An 18005-nucleotide genomic window follows, 5' to 3' on the forward strand; every position below is an offset into this window, starting at 1 on the left:
CAGCTCTGGGTTAAGATACAAAAAGTAAAGCAGTCCCTGCGCACCCATTTACAATCCAACCGGTGAAACACGTGTGTAAAAGTATAGTGGGGCAGCTAGGTGGCGCAGTGGATAAAGCCCTGGATTCAGGAGTACCTGGGTTCAAATTCGGCCTCAGACACTTGACACTTACTAGCTGTGTGACCCTGGGCAAGTCACTTAAGCCCCATTGCCCCGCAAAAAATAAATAAATAAATAAAGTATAGTAATGATGATGATTATGATAGCAACACTTATTTTGTCCTTTAAGATTTGCAAAGCAAATGGAAACCCACATTAACAGACCAAAGGCTCTTAGTGACCGCAAGAGATTGAACCTGACTGATATGCAAATACTTGAAATTCCTGAGAACAATGAAAAGCATACATCAAGCAGATCCAGAGACTTGATTTACAGGAGCACCCTTATGTTCAGAAACTCCCTCCCCCTTCCCCATTTGGTAATTTATGGTATCTCCAGGGATACTTTCTTTATTTGCCGAAGCCTTTCCTTCCTATCTCCCCAACAATCAGAAACCATTTGGGATTCCATGAACCTACCAAAAGATATCCTAATCTGCAAACACTCCCGTTATTTTATATCCCCTTGTCACATTGTTCCCTTCCAATGTTTTAATTGTCAGGTTGATTGGTACCGTGTAAAAAGGTATTGAGCATTCTGTGCAAAAAACCCCAAACCAAGGAAAAGTCCAGACCTGACTTACTTATCAACAAAGACATACAACTTAATTGTCCCAGGAGTGCAAAATCCCCTAACGAATACTATAGCTCAAAGGTTTAAATACGCTTATTCCCCACATTAAAGGGAGTTTTTTTCTCTTTGGGGAAAAGCTCCGCATGCATGCCTGTTTTTTCTAATCAGAATAAATCGCTTGTCTTATTTGAAATATGCCTCACTCTGGTTCTGCAAGACGCACTAGTCTTATTTTCGTGGGAAATAGTTCATATTCATTTTCACATCACTATCAGATTGGATAATCAAGAAAGGCTTCAAGTAGGTGTTTAAGTGGAGCCTTAAAGAAATTAAGAATTTATAAAGGAGGTGAGGAGGGAGTATACAATGTGTCCAGGGTGATGCGGAATACTGAAAGTTTGGATAAGAAAGGCCTCTTCCCTCAGAGACCTACAATACAGGAAAGACGGCTAGCTATGCAGTCAGGAGGTTCGTGGTTAAAATTCTCCTTTGGCCACAAACTCCTTATGTGACCCAGATGAGTAACAACATAGGTTAAACTAGTTGCCTTCAAAAATATTTTTTTAAAGTGCTGCGCTAATCTCAGTCGGGTGCCCTGGGAGGCAAACACCAAAACCAACTGTCAAAAGGTTAAGGATCTTCTAGATAACCACAACAGCTCGAGCTAAGCGAGCCCCACTTCCTACCCAAATCCCAGACTCTTCCTGGCCACACCCTTTTGCGCCGAGTTCGGGCGCTAAACCCCGACCAATGAGGCTGCAAGCTCGAGACCACTGGGCGGCCCAAGGGACATGCAGCAGCCAATGAGAGAACGATATTATGTTATAGGAAGTGAATGCCTCCGTTGGAAAGGAAGGGAAATGCGTGCGTCCTCGTCACGAGGTTAGGATTGGGTCAACTAGGGAAAATCTAGAGTCACGTGCTCTGAGAGCGGGGCAGAGCAGCCAATGGAAGGGCAACTTTCTTGAACACGTGCCGAGGGCAGGGGCGAAACCAGGCGGATACTTCCCCCTGGCCCGGCGGTAGCGTGATGGCCAGTGGCACCAATGGCCAAATAGTTCTCTAGTCATGTGAAACTTTCGCAGGGCTTTCCAGATCACGTGGCAGCGGCAGTCAGTGAACAGACACCAATGAGCGGGGATAGTGGCTGTCATGGGACGAGGGAAAAAGTCCGTCTGTACCAATGAGATCCCGGTGAACTTGCTGATTTCACCATCACGTGCAGCGGCGGGACGGAAAGGGGCGTCCACCCGGGAGAGAAGCGGGGTGGGGGCCGGAGGGCTGGGCGCGTGGGACGCAGGCGCCTTGAGCACCCGGTAGCGGCGGCGGCGGAGACACCGGCGGAGGGAACCGGGTCCCGAACCCGAGCAGGCAGCGGCGGCCATGGCGGCAGACGGAGAGCGCTCTCCATTGCTCTCCGAGCCCAACGACAGCGGCGCCAGCGGCAACGGGCTGGTGGGGCCCGGCGGGGGCGGGGCCGGCTCCGGGGGAGGCCTGGTTCCCTCAGCGCCGCCGTACGGATCCGGGAAACATGCCCCTCCTCAGGGTGAGCTGGGGCCCGCTCTCAGATTTGGGCCGAGAAGTGGGGACCAAAAGGGGCGGGGCGAGGACCGGAGGTGCGGGGCTGCGATCCTCTGGCGGGACCTGTGGGAAAGGAAAGGGGATAGGGCTCGCTGTCTTAGAAAGAGGCGGAGCCTTGGGCAGGGGTGGGCGGGTCCTTTGTATTGAGGGCAATGACTGGTGACTGAGGAGGTTGAGGGTTACCCTGGCCAGGGTAAATAGGGCAGGATATATGGGGATGATCGATCATGTATGACCCACTCTTAATGTACTTCCACAGCGTTCCCTCCATTCCAGGAGGGGCACCCGGCTGTGTTGCCCGGGGAGGACCCACCGCCATACTCACCCCTGACCAGTCCAGACAGCGGCAGTGCCCCTATGATCACATGCCGAGTCTGCAATTCTCCTATCAATGTGGAAGGCAAGATGCACCAACATGTTGTTAAATGTGGTGACTGCAACGAAGCCACAGTGAGTTTCATTATCCAAGATTTTTTAGTTATCTAACTCTAGACCCAATATTTCTCCTTATTTCTGTATATAAATCCCAGGAATTACACAAATTCAGACATCTCTCCTCCCTTTCTCCCCTCCTAACACTGCCTAGAGTAAGTCCCACAGTTGTTCTACTTCTTATTTATCTCAGGTTTGCCCTTCGTTTCTGCATCAATATCTGTTTACCCCTGCTTTTCATGGTCCTTTTCCATTCTCCCCAGTGTACCTTCTTTTCTTTCTAATCAGGATCCCTACCAGCTTCCTGGATTATTGCTCTTGGGCCCTCCTCAAAAGGTATGTTTGGGAGGGATTGAGTTCAGGGCTTTTGGTGCTCACCTCCCTATTATTCCTTAGCCAATCAAGAATGCTCCACCTGGGAAGAAGTATGTTCGATGCCCATGTAACTGTCTCCTCATCTGCAAAGTGACTTCCCAACGGATTGCCTGCCCTCGGCCCACCTGGTGAGAGCAGAGAACTAGGAAAGACAAATGAGATGGGATGGAGCCTAAAGAAGTTGTAAGGGGTATGAGTGGAGGAATATGTGGGGATAGAAGGAGACTTGGGGAAAGGCATGCTGGTAGAACTGTAAGATTCTTCAGTGGTACATTTGGGATATGGGTAATGAAGGACTCTTCCTCCAAGATAATTCTGGTTTACCTAACCAGGCAGCTTCCTTGGATCCCTAAATATGGTTTTGGGGAAAGATGAGGCCTTGTGGGACTAGTGGGTTATATATAAGACTATAGATTTGGTGATCCAAGGCCCAGGCCATATTTTTTATCAAGGTGTATCAGTTTAGGATAGGGAGGCAGAGGAGGCATGTGGACACTATCCAGGTGATCTCTGAAGAGGGATGGGAACAGTTCTTGGGATTTTAAAAGGGTCCTAAACGCTATCATTTTCTACACCATCTCTCTCCCCACCAATAGTAAAAGAATCATCAATCTGGGTCCAGTACACCCGGGACCCCTGAGTCCAGAACCACAGCCTGTAGGTGTCAGCGTCAACTGTGGCCATTGCAAGAATACCTTTCTGGTGAGGAAGGATGGGAGAGGCTGGGAAAAGGGTAGTAGACATTTACGAAACTGTTCCTGTGGGTAATGTGAATGCCTAGAAGGTGGGGAAGGTCAGTTGTTGAAATCATCATCTTTGCCCTTTTTTGTCCTTTCTCCTATTCAATCCTTGTTTTTCCATAGTATTCCCTCAAAGAACTGACCTCACAGAGCCTTTTTCTTTCTGCCTCTACCATAAATTGACCCCTTCATTCTGTTTTCTCTTTAGTGGACGGAGTTTACAGGTCGAACCTTGGCACGTTGCCCCCACTGCAAGAAAGTGTAAGTGATTTGATCCTAGTTATCAGAGGGAGGTGGGGGAAGGGGGTGGGGATTGTATATGGATGACAAATGCATGACAGGCTTGCCACCTATGCTTATCACTTCACAGTTCATCCATTGGGCGAAGGTATCCCAGGAAGAGATGCATTTGCTGCTTCCTACTTGGGCTACTATTGGCTGTTACAGCCACAGGCTTAGCAGTGAGTAACTAGCTCTCTTTTGACCCTTCACTTGTCATTTTCCTACTTTATTCTCTCCAACTTTATCACTAGATTCAAAGGTTTCATTAGAGTACTTAAAAAAAACAACACCCTGAGGTTTTATCTAACAAAGGAAGATTGAGGATTGACGAATAGTCTTCAGGATTGAATGGGAAAGGTTTTCTCTCCTGCACAGAACAAATGAAATGGCAGGTGATAAGAATAACTTTTAAATTGCAAGCTGATATAATTTGTCTCTTTTTGGGAGGCAGTTGGGGGTTGAGTGACTTGCCCAGGGTCACACAGCTATTACAAATCTGAAGCAGGATTTAAACAAGTCCTGACTCCAGGGCTAGTTAATCATTATGCCACCTAGCTGCCTAGGGTAACTTTGTCTTAAGTGAGATTGGGAACTTTCCTTTTGCAGAGAATTTAAATTGGAGAGCTACATTCCCAATGGGTAATAACTACTCCCAAGAAGTAGATGGGGTTGAATATCCCTGAAGAGTTTTGTCTCATTTCTGCTGTAATTGCCTGTAAATGGTGGTGGGGGAGGGCAACTGGAGTGAACTTGGTTTGTGTTTTATCAGGTAGTAGATTGATAAACTTAGCACTGTGGCACTGATTCCTTTCCTTTTCTTCCATATTCCCTCTTCTAGTTTGGCACATGGAAGCATGCCCGACAGTATGGGGGTATTTATGCAGCTTGGGCATTTGTCATCCTTCTGGCTGTGCTCTGTCTAGGCCGGGCTCTCTACTGGGCTTGTATGAAGGTCAGCCACCCTGTCCAGAACTATTCTTGAGCCCCAAGATGACCCACTAACTGTGCCTGGCCCCTCTCTAGAAGGACAGTGACACTACAGAGGGGAATGGGAATGTCCCCATGGCTTCCATAAGAGGAGCCAGGCTGTTGTCCTCCTCTTCTATAGGGGAAAGAGATGGGAAGGATCTGGGCCCTCAAAGACAAACAAGATTGGAAGGGTGTGGGTGGGCCGCTGCTGGCTGTTCAGGACCTTCTGAGGGCTGCCTGTGCTTGGGGTGGAGTGGGAGATAAAATATCCTTACCCCAAGTTCTGAAAAATGGTTATAGCTCTTTTTCCTTCCTCCATCCTTTCCTAAGGGGGCATTCCTGTCCCTCAAACATTCCAGGGCAGGGTAGGGGTAGGCAGCCCTGGGAGTTTCCCTCCCTTTTGCACCCCCAGGACCTTGCTGCTGCTATTGCACTTCACCAGGGGGTAACTCCAATTTGGCTGCCCTCTTGGCCTCCTCTCCCCACCCCTTTCCATGCCCTGTGGGGGTGGGGTCAGCCGCTGCTCTGTACAGTACCACGGGAACCGATGTGTATATAGCTATTTAATGTGGGGTATGTTCCCCAACCTGTGTTCCCTCTCCCCAAGTCCTTCCTTTCTTACCGGTTGTGGCCGGTTTGCCTGTCTTTGGGGATCAGGGGCTAATCCTGTGCTTGTAAATAAATGAAGTTGTGACTACCTTATTCCTTGTGTTACCTTTTTTTGAGTGGGGGAGTGTGGAGAGAGGAGAGAGATTCCAGCCCTTTCCTATGATCCCTTCCAAAGGGGATAGGACATAGAGACAACAAGGCTGGAACTCTGTGGTTCTTTATTTTCAAATAGATACTTCAAAAGTAGTCAACAATAACATTCTCAAAATAAAAGAAGCAGTCCTGGCTTCCTGGTTGCAGAAGAACCAGTTTAAATTGTATAAGAATTACAAAGCCAGAAAGAGCGTAATGGGACAGTGGTCACTACCAGTGGCTTTGGACCGGATCTTACTATCACATAGGGCAGGGAGCAAGGACTGAGACAACAAGAAATAGTCAAGTCGCCAGCCAACATTCTTGGCTCTGGCGTTCATCATGTAGGTCCAAAAAGTATAAGCATAAGCTGCCTCTGGATAGAGATGACGGAAACTGTCGGTCAGTGGCACTGCCTGGAGCAACTCCCCAAAACCTTGACGTTCCTGTGGGGTAAAACCAGCATTTTTCTTGTTCCCCTTGGGATTGCGCAAATCAATCTCTTCATGGGCCACGTTGAGATCCCCACAGAGCACAAGTGGCTTTTTGGCATTTAGCCCCTTCAAAAACTTTCGAAATGCTTCATCCCATCTTTGTCGGTACTCCAGTCGAACCAGCCCCCGGCCTGCATTAGGCACGTATGCCGTAACCAGTACAAATGCCTCAAACTCAGCCACTATCACCCGGCCCTCCTGATCATGCTCTTCTTCACCTATGGAATGGATACAACAAACCCAGATAGAAATCAAGCATTAGAAAGTGGAGATGAGGTTGGAGATTGTTTCAAACACTTCCAGGCTTAGGGATCAGTAAGGGCTAAGAGCAGCAAGCTACACATATAATGGCTCACCAATGCCAAAGGTGACGTTGAGTGGGCGCTGTCGGGAAAGGAGACCAACACCACTGTATCCTTCTTTATCTGTGGGTGAGGACCAGTACTGGTAGGTAAGTCCAGGCAGATCCTGAAGCTCAGGTGGTAGCTTGCTCTCTGAACATTTTGTTTCTTGGAGACAAAGGATATCAGGGGCTTCTTCCTTTACCCACTGTTTGTGTAGAAAAGCAGGTTACAAGGACTTGCTCATCCTAGCTCTTCCCCTTTTGCCTCTCCCCCAAATCATCTCATCCAAAAGCCTAAATTCCCATCTTGGCATTTTAAAGGAGGACATCTTTAAAGCAGAGAAATTAATAAGACCAGACTCCCCAAAGCAAGTCAGTAATTTTGAGAACCGAGTCATTTTTTTCTCCCTGTGAGCCATACTCACATCTAGACCCTTTTTCTTGATCCAGGCCCGAAGCCCATCCACATTCCAGGAACATATCTTGAGTGTAGAAGGTTTGCCACTAGGTGAGGTTTGCTTGTCTGGGGGGTCCTCATACATGGCAGATGCTTCTCCTATTGCCTCCTTCTCTTTTGCACCCTTAGTCTTCTTAGGCTTAGGCTCTGTTAAAAGTTGTTTTGGTAAAGAGGGCAGATTTCTCAAAGGGTGATCAGTTACTTCTACCTCCGGTGGACCAAGAGGTCCACCTACTGTGCCACCTTTCTCCATTTACGGAGATCTTCATAAACCCTGATACTCTGTACTTTTATCTCCCATAACCCAGGACTCTGATTACTGGGAAGGATAAACAAATCAAGGTCCGAGTATTACCTTTAGTCTCTGGCTCCTCCTCACTGAGCCCATCCTTCACCGACACTTCCTTCTTCCCTCGCTTTGGCATCCTGGTCGCCCAAAACAATGCCCCTCGGCCCAAGCCCCCTATTACCCCTCGCAGCAGAATCCTGGCCCTGTGGACACAGTGAATTGAGAAGGGATAAGGATAGTGATGCTTTAGTGTGGTGATGGAGGAAGCAGGGAGGGGCCGTTTCCTTTGGCCTCCCCTCCTTCTGATAAGGCTTTGAAATCCCTTCCTCCCCCTCCGGTCTCCCTCCTTCCCAAAACATCCCAGGATTCTCTGCCCCTGTTGTTGCCTGGATCCCCAGCCCCCAGCCTATCAACTTCATACAGAAAACCTCTCGGGACCGCCTCCTCGGCCCCGCGGACCCTTCTCGTCTACTGCTGCTCCTAAAGTACTGCCTAAAGCCCAGAGCGCCGGGGGAGCCCACCTCGAAGCCAACTCCGCTTAGAAGAGAAAAGCGCTTTCCTACCCCAGACACAAAGAACACAACGCGCGACTCCCCCACGTGGGTTCGTGGGCTCTGGTCACATGGTCCAGGATCGCGGGCTTCCGAGTACAGGGAATGGCGGGGATTGGCTGAGTCGAAATGCGGTGAGCCCGCCCCTCCATGTGACTTGAATGCGCCTCTCGGGGAAGTCTTCTCTTCCGGGGCTGTCTATCGTCATGCCTTACATTTGACTCCACCCTCCAAGCGGCAATCTAAGGCAGTCGAAATGAAAAGGAAGGCAAGAAGAATCCAGGATAACCCAGAGGAGACCCAGTGACTTGGTGATGGGACAAAGAGGAAAAGACGCCGAATCACCCTCCCCGGCAGTAGCTAGGGCAGATCCCACTTGGCACAGGTTGCTATTGGAGGCGGGATGGGGGGGAGGGGGCCTTTGGTCCCGTTTCCATAGCGACGGGGGCGGGGGCAAAGGAACTGCCGTTTGTGGCTGGGGTAGCCCGCGCTGACTGCTCTTGTCGCGTTCCGGTTGGTCCCTGTCACCTCAGACTTCTCTCGGGCTGAGGAAGCGTCGGCGGGGGTGGGGTGAGGTGGGGAACCCCATGGATCCCTTTGACCTCTGACCCCACAGACCTAGCCATGCCCACGGTGCTTGGTTTCGAGGGCAGTGCCAACAAGATCGGTGTGGGCATCGTGAGAGATGGAGTGGTGCTCTCAAACCCGCGGCGGACCTACCTCACCCCTCCGGGCACCGGTCAGCGAGTGGGGGAGGGGGGGCGCCCGGGAAAAGTAGGGGGCGGGGCTTGCCATCCTTGCACCCTCTCTGGCCCTGCTGGACTTGGAAAGTAGCAGCAGTAAATAAAACTCAGTTAGGTGATTGTTTGTTCGGTTTGTTCGGTGACAGCTTCTCTGGGAGGTGGGGATCTCAGCGATGAACGTCCCCATTTTACAGATAAAGACTTTGAGGCTCAGAGAGATGGTAGATCATTTGCCTGTAGCAATCTCGATAATATCTCTTTAAATGATAGCAAAGTACTTCACATCTGTTTTCTTCTTTGAATCTTTCCGTAACTCTGAGAAGTGGGTTATTTTAACCGGTTATTCCCATTTTATAAATGTGGAAGCTGAAACTCAGAGTGGGTGACTTACCCACGATCATATAGTTAGGGGTCAGAGGTGGGATTTGAACCCAGGTCTAGTACTCCAACAGTTCATTCAACTGATCATGAGCTCTAAGACACAAGCCCCGTGGGCCCCAGCTTCCTCAGTTTTAACAAGAAGAGGTTGAACTGGATGGCTTCCAACTCAATCTGTGATCTAGTGAACTAACTAGTGTTAGTGCTAGAACTCAAATCTAGGCCTTTCTGACTTCTAATGTTCTTAGTGTTGTAGCTAGCCTGTCTCTCACTCAGAGTAGTATTGTTTACTTTTAGTTCCCTGAATGGTGAATTTATAGGGAGTTGTTCTTTAAAAAGGCCTATTATGGGGGCAGCTAGGTGGTGCAATGGATCCAGCACTGGCCCTGGATTCAGGAGGACCTGAGTTCAAACCTGACCTCAGTCACTTGACACTTACTAGCTGTGTGACCCTGGGCAAGTCACTTAACCCTTATTGCCCCACCAAAAAAAAAAAAAAAAAAGGCCTATTACATCTGACCCTTGTCCCCAATCCTGTACCAGGGTTCCTTCCAGGAGACACTGCCAGACACCACCGAGCTTGTGTGCTGGACCTGCTGCATGAAGCGCTGACTGAAGCTGGACTCAACCCTAAGGACATTGATTGTATCGCCTTTACCAAGGGTATTGGTGGGAAAGTGGCTTTCAGGTTGGGAATGGGCTGAGATTTGTCTAGTTCAAATGTCCTATCCTTGTAGGCTGATCCCAGTAGATTGCTAATCCCCATTTCTTCTTTGCTTCAGGCCCTGGAATGGGTGCCCCGCTAGTATCAGTAGCTGTCGTTGCCCGAACTGTGGCACAATTGTGGAATAAGCCATTGGTAGCTGTGAATCATTGTGTGGGCCATATTGAGATGGGCCGCCTCATCACTGGAGCCACTAGCCCAACTGTACTCTATGTCAGCGGTGGAAATACTCAGGTACTGGGGAAACACCACTTACCTCTCCCTCTAAGACTCATGAATAACAGGAGCAGAGTTGTGCAAAACCCGATCTATCCTACTAAGGTCACATCAGCAATCTTTTTCTTTTTTAAATAATAAATTTATTTAGAATTTTTCCTAAGTTATATGTAAAAACAAATTTTCAAAACTTTGTGTTCCAAATTCTCTTCCTCTCTCCCCACCCCTCCCTAAGAACTCAAGCAATTCAATATAAGTTATACATGTGCAATCAATGCAGACCTTCTCCACATTAGTCAGGTTGTGAAAGAACACAGACAAAAAAAAACTTTAGAAAGAGGAACTAACAAAAAAAATTATACTTCATTCTGTATTTGGATACCATCAGTTCTTTCTCTGTAGATGGACTGCATTTTTCATAAATCCTTCTGATAGCATCCTGCTTATTTCATACAGTACAATAGTGTTCCATCCTAATCTCATCCCACAGTTTGTTGAGCCAATCCCCAGTTGATGAGCATCACCCCAGTTTTGAATTCAGCTTTTTTTTTTTTCAATCTAGTAGTGCTATTGCATATGCACAGTTCCAGGGTCCCTTGGCCATAGTTCCAAACTGCCCTACAGAACACCTGGATCAGTTTTCAACTTTATCAAGAGTGTACCAATGTTTCATTTTCCCCACATCCCCACAACGTTCGTCATTCTCTTCTGCTGTCCCACCATCGAGTCCAATAGGTATGAGGCAGTACCCAGAATTGTCCTGACCCCAATCTCTCCAATTAACAGTGAGCCAGAGGACTTTTTTCATATGGGTATAGTGGCCCTGATTATCCCATCTGAAAACATCATGTCTCTTGATCATCCATCAATTGGGGAATGGCTCTCTAACAAACTTGACTCACTTCTCTATGCATTTGAGAACTGAGGCCCATTAAACAAACCAGCCTGAAATCTTTTTTTCTTCATAGTTACCATTGCCAACTGTATCACCCTCCATCCCATTCCCTCCTCTTCACATTGACTCCACCTTCCATCTTCTTCTACCCTGTCCCTCCTCAAAAGTGTTCTGCTTCTTACTGCCCCCTCCCCCAATCTGTCCTCCCCTCCTTCCCCCTCCCCATTCCCTTCTCTCCCACCCCACCCCCCAAAGGCAAAACACATTATCACACCCACTTGAGTGTTTATGTTATTCCCTCCCTGAGGGAATTCTGAGAAGCAAGGGTCACCCAGCCCCTCCCCATCTTCCCCTCTATTCCATAAGCCCTTTCCCACTTCTTTTATGTGAGAAACTTTACCCCATTCCATCTCTCCCAGTGCATCCCTCTCACCCCTTAGTTCTTTTTTTGGGGATGGGCAATGAGGGTTAAGTGACTTGCCCAGGGTCACACAGCTAGTAAGTGTCAAGTGTCTGAAGCCGGATTTGAACTCACATCCTCCTCAGTCCAGGGCCAGTGCTTTATCTACTGCACCACCTAGCTTCCCCTATCATCCTTTTATATTCAGCCACCTGTGCCCTCTGTCTAAATACATTCCATTCAGCTGCCCTAATACCAAGACAGTTTTTATGAGTTAGAAGTATCATTTTCCCATGTAGAAGTATAAACAGTTTAACCTTTTAACGTTCCTCTTAATTTCTTTTTCCTATTTACCTTTTTATGCTTCTTTAGGGTCTTGTATTTAAACGTCAAATTTTCTATTCAGTTCAAGTCTCTTCCTCATGAATGCCTGAAAGTCCTCTTTTTCATTGAAGTCCTGTTTTTTTCCCCTGAAAGATTATACACAGTTTTGCTAGGTAGGCTATTCTTAGTTGTAATCCAAGTTCCTTTGCCATCTGGAATATCATATTCCATTCCCTCCGGTCCTTTAATGTAGAAGCTGTTAGATCTTGTGTTAGCCTGACTGTGACTCCACAGTACTTGAATTGCTGCTTTCTGGCTTGACCTGGGAATTCTGGAATTTGGCTGTAATAATCCTGGAAGTTTTCAATTTGGGATCTCTTTCAGGAGGTGATTGGTAGATTCTTTCAATTTCTATTTTGCCTTCTGCTTCTAGAAAATCAGGATAATTTTCCCTCACAATTTCTTAAAAGATGATTTCTAAGCTCTTTTTTTATCATGATTTTCAGTTAGTCCAATAATTTTCAAATTATCTCTAGATCTATTTTCCAGGTCAGCTGTTTTTCCAAGGAGATATTTCACATTGCCCTCTATTATTTTGTTCTTTTGGTTTTGCTTTATTGTGTCTTGATTTCTCATAAAGTTATTAGCTTCTGGGGGCAGCTAGGTGGCACAGTGGATAGAGCACCGGCCCTGGAGTCAAGAGGACCTGAGTTCAAATCCGGCCTCAGACACTTGACAACTTACTAGCTGTGTGACCCTGGGCCAGTCACTTAACCTCAATTGCCTCACCAAAAAAAATTTTAAAAATAAAGTTATTAGCTTCCATTTGCTCAATCCTAATTCTTTTTTTTTTTTTTTTGAATCCAGGGCCGGTGCTCTATCCACTGCGCCACCTAGCTGCCCCTCAATCCTAATTCTTAAGCAATTATTTTATTCAGAGAGCTTTTATATTTGGCTTTTCAAGCTGTTGACTTTTTTTCATGACCCTTCTGCATCACTCTTATTTCTCTTTCCATTTTTTCCTCTACCTTTCTTACTTTTACCTTCAAAGTCCTTTTTTGAGCACTTCTATAGCCTGAGACCAATTCATATTTTTCTTGGAAGCTTTGGATGTAGGAACTTTGACTTTGTTATCTTCTGAGGGTGTATTTTGATCTACCTTGTCTCCAAAGAAACTATGTTCCTCATTTTTTTCCTGTCCGTTCATTTTTCTAGCCTATTTCTTAACTTTTGACACCTTCTTAAAGTGGGGCACTGCTTCCAGGACCTACTGTCCCAAACTTCAGGGAGTCACAGGTGGTACAATTTAAGGAGAGGCATGTTCTCAGCTCACCTGGCCTGTGCTCTGGTCTCAGCAATCTTTTTTTAAGATACAGGCAGGTACTAAAATAGTTCTAGGAAGTTCCATTTTAAATGATCAACAGAATAAGGTGGCACCCAGGTAAGTTATAAAGTTTAGCAGTTTTTTATCTAGAAAGATGAAGGCTGAAAAAGATTATGACCGAAGTCTGAAGGGTTTGGATAAGGGAAATATGAGTTTGTTCACCAAATCCCAGAAAACTAGAGCTAAGTATACCCATCAAAGCTACCTCAGATTAATGTAAAGTCCAACAGCATCAGTGCTCTTGTGACAGTTGGACCTGACAGGTTTTATTCCATTTTACCATCCTTTGTTGTAGCTTCCTGAATATGGCTAGTCAATACACATTGATTCAAACACATAATAGGAACTTATTGTTTATGAATTATTATGCTATGTTTCAAAATGTACAGTTTAGATACATCATTATCTTTGCCCACAAGGATCTTTTTTTTTTAAATGCCTGCAAGGATCTTAATGCAGAGGTTCTTAACTTGAGATTCTTGAATTTTGTTTTTAATATTTTGATAACTGTATTTGTTTTATTTATTTCCTTAGTAATCCTAAGTATTTCAGTTTGTGTATTTAAAAGCATTATTGTGAAAAAGATTCCATAGGATTCAGTAGACTGCCAAAGAGGACAGTGACACAAAAAAAGGTTAAGAATCCCTGGTATAATGGGACTTGGATATGAATGCAATTATAATATACATAATTGTAAAACATAGTGATATATAAAGTCTGAGGGAATCAGGGCCCAGAGTAAGTTGAAGGAGGATTCTTACTATGGCTGAATAGGTTTCCCCTTTCTGTTTCTTGTTCCTTGCCACTAGTCCTCTGCTGCTGACAGGTACTGGGGGGAGGTGAGAAACCTGGGACCAAGATTTGGGGTGGAAGCAGCAAGTGTTACCATCCATGAGTAGGGTGAGCTTGTAACTACAATTGAAGGACCCCAGCAGGAGTTCAGGGGAAGGGTCATTCTTCATCTGTACCTCACTGTAATAATTGTTCATATGTATGGATTTTCTCTTGACTATCAGATGTTCATAAGTAGGAAGACTTTCCACTGATTGGGTTGAAAAATGAGTGTAAGTCAGTGAAATATTTCCATTGTCTAGATTTCTCTGCTCAGTCCATGGCATATACTTAAACTACCCTATGCTTTTTGAATGGCTTCGGCAGGACCCTTTCTTCCTACTTCCATATAGGATAGCCTCTTTTACAACTCAGACTGACAGGACCATGTCCTCAAAGGATATATTCCCAAAGGTTGTGTAGGAGTTTCACAAGCCAGATAAATATCAGTGAACTAAATATATTTTTTAGCTCTCTTATGGACTAGCTAAATCTCCTCTTGGCTTCCCTAGGCTATTTCCTTAAGTAGGAATACAGAGTAGAGAAGCTATGTCTTCCCCATTTTTTCTTATAAGTCTTAGTTACTATATTGATTGATTATAATGTCCTCCCCAGACTCAGGGTTTCATGGACACCCCTACCTCCTTTAGGTGATTTCATATTCAGAGCATCGCTACCGAATCTTTGGGGAAACCATTGACATTGCTGTTGGTAATTGCCTGGATCGATTTGCCCGAGTTCTAAAGGTGAGAGGACGAGACTTGGGTGCCTAAGGGGAGCATACCATGTGATAGTGCCCACTAGGCTTCCGTGGAGATTGAGGGGAGGACATAGGGTTCTAAGCAGTCAAACTGACTTTACAGTGGAAAGATCACAATAGTGAAATATTGAGCAATCTAGTCCTGCCCTTCATTCCCTGTACATTTGGCTTAACCCCCTCCCACCTCACTGCTTTCCTGTTTTCTCCCCTACCAGATCTCCAATGATCCCAGCCCTGGCTACAACATTGAGCAGATGGCAAAGCGGTGAGGGGGGTATGGGGTGAAAAGAAAAGGGGTAAGGGGGAACCCAGAAAAGTGGGACTGGTAAGACATCAGGATCTTCCCTATACATATGAATGTGCTTGGGCAAAGGATAAGTCTTCTTATTCCCTGGGCCTGATGCCTTATGTACTCTTCAATACAGAGGCCAAAAGCTAGTGGAGTTACCATACACCGTGAAGGGGATGGATGTCTCATTCTCAGGGATCCTGTCTTATATTGAGGTGAGTATGAGAGATGAGGATGTGGATCACCTCTCCAATACAGCAGGCCACCACTAGAAGGACATTGTGGGATATGGATCCCAGGAATATAGGCTTCCAAACCTTATCCTAAAGACAACCTGAATTTTAAGAAAATAGGCATTAATTCACTTGGCTCAGACCATAGACTAATTTCTACCCTCGTTATATACCACATGTTACCTTTAGATTTGTCTCCTTTCCTAGGAAGCAGCTCATCGAATGCTGGCTGCAAATGAATGTACCCCTGAAGATCTGTGTTTCTCACTCCAGGTACTATAGGGGAAGGGGCTGGGATAGAATATTGCAGGTAAGGAAGCCTTTTGGGTAGGGTGGGATTAAGCCAGAATTATTCTCACATGTTGCATCCTTTTGTTCCCCTCCTCACTCCCAATCTAGGAAACAGTGTTTGCAATGCTGGTGGAAATCACAGAGCGGGCCATGGCACACTGTGGCTCCCAAGAAGTCCTCATTGTGGGAGGTGTGGGGTGTACGTATCGTTTTGTATCTCACATACATACGTATAGATATATACATCTACACACATCCATATATATTTTCTCCATATTCCAATATAATATATCTTAATGAGAATTCCAGAGCTACTTTAATCTGGTGGGAGTGAGGGTGGGAAGTACATTAATGATCTACTCTTTAACTTACCTCCTAACCTATCACCCTACCCCCTCCACCATTCCTCTGAATTGGCCCTGTAAGAAGGATATAGCTGGGATTTTTTGATTGGTTGGTGACTTAAGTCAGAGAAACAAATGGAATGAAAGTAACCTGACTTCTATTGCTAACTCAGGTAATAAGAGGCTACAGGAGATGATGGGGATAATGTGTAAAGAACGTGGTGCCCAGCTCTTTGCCACTGATGAAAGGTAAGAGTGCATCCTCCGGGGCAGCTAGATGACGCAGTGGATAGAGCACCGGCCCTGGAGTCAGGAGGACCTGAGTTCAAATCCGGCCTCAGACACTTAACACTTACTAGCTGTGTGACCCTGGGCAAGTCACTTAACCCCAATTGCCTCACTAAAAAAAAACAAACAAACAAAAAAAGAGTACATCCTCCTTTTTTTCTCCTGTCTACTTCTCTTCTCCAAGAGTCACTTATTCTAGCCAGTGGACTATAGGACCAAGGTCCCCTCCCTCAATTTCCAGGGGTTCATGTATTTCCCTCTTTACCCCCAGATTTTGCATTGACAATGGGGCTATGATTGCTCAAGCTGGCTGGGAGATGTTCCAGTCTGGACATAGAACAGCACTCAGTGATTCTGGGGTCACTCAGAGGTGAGATACTGCTCCTCTTCCCCACCTCTTCCAACATATGTTGAAGAAAAGGGCTAATATTTGTATACATTGTCAGGCATGGGCTTTTGTACTGAATGTTTTTGCCTAATTCTTTCTCTTTGTTACAGAGGGAGGTTTCAAATTAGAGGTGGTGGTTGGGAAATAATCATAATGTTTTTGAAAAATAAAGGGAGGTGGGGCAGCTAGGTGGCACAGTGGATAGAGCACTGGCCCTGGAGTCAGGAGGACCTGAGTTCAAATCCGGCCTCAGACACTTGATACTTACTAGCTGTGTGACCCTGGGCAAGTCACTTAACCCCAATTGCCTCACCAAAAAAAAAAAATAATAAAATAAAATAAAGGGAGGGATTGTCAGAATTCTGTGTCTAGGAAGAAAGGGGAAGAGTGCTGAAGAGACTGACTTTCTTTCCCTGTTCCTTTCATCTACAATCTTCCTTGATAGGTACCGAACTGATGAAGTAGAAGTGACTTGGAGGAACTGACCTTCTGAGGAAGAGGTCACACAGGGTCAACACCAAGGAAAACCTGAATGTGTGGAACCTTCCTGTTTTCTGGCCACATAATGGGTTTCAGAGTAGGTTCCCAATTATCTCTTCTAAAGATCTGAGCTTCATCATGTTAGAGGAATAAAACACATTTCTTTTTGTGTGTCTGTCACTAACATGGATTTATCAGAACCCAAGTGAATTGCCTTGTGCCAGGTACATAGAGGTACACTAAATAAATGCTTGATTTGACAAGCTGACTCTAGTAATTGTTAATTACCAGAAAACGTGATGAGCGGCTTCTCCAGGATAAGAAATTTGGCAACAAAAAATGGTTGGATGTAAGACAGAACTGCATGAGGTTTAACTGCCTTTACTGGATATTTCTGAAGACATTCGTTCAGCAGACATTTATAGAAGTCCTATTTGGGAGGAGCAGGGAGCTGATTGTATAAATGGGGAGCAAGAATGTCATCATTGTACATTAGCCCTGGATGTTAAAAAATTTTTTTCAGTAGTTTTGAGGTGGTGGAGGTTTTGGACAGGGAACCTCTCTTTGCCCTTTTAAGGGCTTGGGAGGGGAGAGCTTATAGAGAGCTGAGCCCTTGCCTAAGGCTCCCCTGAGGAAAGTCTATTTTTTTTTCTTTTTCCTTTTATTTATTTTTAAAATTTTATTTTATTATTTTCCAGTTACATATTACATATAAAGATAGTTTTCAACATTTCTTTTCACTGGATTTTTAGTTCCAAATTTTTCTTTTCTCCCCGCCCTCCCTTCCTTCCATCCTCCCCAAGACAGAAAGAAGTCTGATATAGGTTTTATATGTACAATCACATCAAACATATTTCTACATTAGTCATCGTGTGAGAGAAGAATCAGAGCACAAAGGAAAAACCTCAAATAAGAAGGGAAAAAAAAAGTCCAAAAGTAGAAACAGTATGATTCAATCTGCATTCATAATTCACAGTTCTTTTTTCTGGATGTTGAGAACATTTTCTATTACGAGTTCTTTGAAACTGTTTTGGATCATTGCACTGCTGA

The 18005-nt window shown here is 45.5% G+C and overlaps 3 protein-coding genes across 4 annotated transcripts; 2 read left to right on the forward strand and 1 right to left on the reverse strand.

Annotated features, from left to right (window-relative positions):
- Window positions 1–1877: 1877 nt before the first annotated feature.
- Window positions 1878–5814, forward strand: PIP4P1 (phosphatidylinositol-4,5-bisphosphate 4-phosphatase 1). Its single transcript, XM_043984436.1, has 7 exons — window positions 1878–2279; window positions 2574–2764; window positions 3143–3249; window positions 3718–3823; window positions 4070–4122; window positions 4232–4322; window positions 4982–5814. Exons 1-7 carry the CDS (start codon window positions 2117–2119, stop codon window positions 5123–5125), a joined length of 855 nt encoding a protein of 284 aa, XP_043840371.1. The 5' UTR covers window positions 1878–2116; the 3' UTR covers window positions 5126–5814.
- A 108-nt stretch (window positions 5815–5922) lies between these two features.
- Window positions 5923–8372, reverse strand: APEX1 (apurinic/apyrimidinic endodeoxyribonuclease 1). 2 transcript variants are annotated; one of them, XM_043984437.1, is made up of 5 exons: window positions 8000–8372; window positions 7503–7639; window positions 7116–7294; window positions 6704–6896; window positions 5923–6565 (listed from the first exon to the last, which is right to left on the reverse strand). In XM_043984437.1, the coding sequence occupies exons 1-5, from the start codon at window positions 8137–8139 to the stop codon at window positions 6048–6050; spliced, it is 1167 nt and encodes a 388-aa protein (XP_043840372.1). In that variant the 5' UTR covers window positions 8140–8372; the 3' UTR covers window positions 5923–6047. The 2 variants fall into 2 exon arrangements, with proteins under 2 accessions (XP_043840372.1, XP_043840373.1); XM_043984438.1 differs by having other exon boundaries at window positions 7958–8076.
- Window positions 8373–8444: 72 nt separating this feature from the next.
- Window positions 8445–17223, forward strand: LOC122741214 (O-sialoglycoprotein endopeptidase). The gene is made up of 11 exons (XM_043984439.1): window positions 8445–8726; window positions 9652–9771; window positions 9891–10066; window positions 14533–14628; window positions 14858–14907; window positions 15068–15146; window positions 15372–15437; window positions 15564–15654; window positions 15973–16048; window positions 16359–16457; window positions 16921–17223. Exons 1-11 carry the CDS (start codon window positions 8612–8614, stop codon window positions 16958–16960), a joined length of 1008 nt encoding a protein of 335 aa, XP_043840374.1. The 5' UTR covers window positions 8445–8611; the 3' UTR covers window positions 16961–17223.
- The last annotated feature ends 782 nt before the right edge of the window (window positions 17224–18005 follow it).

This window comes from Dromiciops gliroides, chromosome 2 (assembly GCF_019393635.1).
Source record: "Dromiciops gliroides isolate mDroGli1 chromosome 2, mDroGli1.pri, whole genome shotgun sequence".
NCBI classification, from domain to species: Eukaryota; Metazoa; Chordata; class Mammalia; order Microbiotheria; family Microbiotheriidae; genus Dromiciops; species Dromiciops gliroides.

Coding starts and splice junctions, on each gene's coding strand:
- PIP4P1 (XM_043984436.1), top strand. CDS start 2,117: ATGGCGGCAGACGGAGAGCGCTCTCCATTGCTCTCCGAGCCCAACGAC. Junction 2,765..3,142: donor GTGACTGCAACGAAGCCACA/GTGAGTTTCATT, acceptor ATTATTCCTTAG/CCAATCAAGAATGCTCCACC. Junction 4,323..4,981: donor TTACAGCCACAGGCTTAGCA/GTGAGTAACTAG, acceptor TCCCTCTTCTAG/TTTGGCACATGGAAGCATGC.
- APEX1 (XM_043984437.1), bottom strand. CDS start 8,139: ATGGAGGGGCGGGCTCACCGCATTTCGACTCAGCCAATCCCCGCCATT. Junction 7,295..7,502: donor GGAGGAGCCAGAGACTAAAG/GTAATACTCGGA, acceptor AACTTTTAACAG/AGCCTAAGCCTAAGAAGACT. Junction 6,566..6,703: donor CAACGTCACCTTTGGCATTG/GTGAGCCATTAT, acceptor TCCATTCCATAG/GTGAAGAAGAGCATGATCAG.
- LOC122741214 (XM_043984439.1), top strand. CDS start 8,612: ATGCCCACGGTGCTTGGTTTCGAGGGCAGTGCCAACAAGATCGGTGTG. Junction 15,147..15,371: donor GGATCCTGTCTTATATTGAG/GTGAGTATGAGA, acceptor CTCCTTTCCTAG/GAAGCAGCTCATCGAATGCT. Junction 15,438..15,563: donor ATCTGTGTTTCTCACTCCAG/GTACTATAGGGG, acceptor CTCCCAATCTAG/GAAACAGTGTTTGCAATGCT.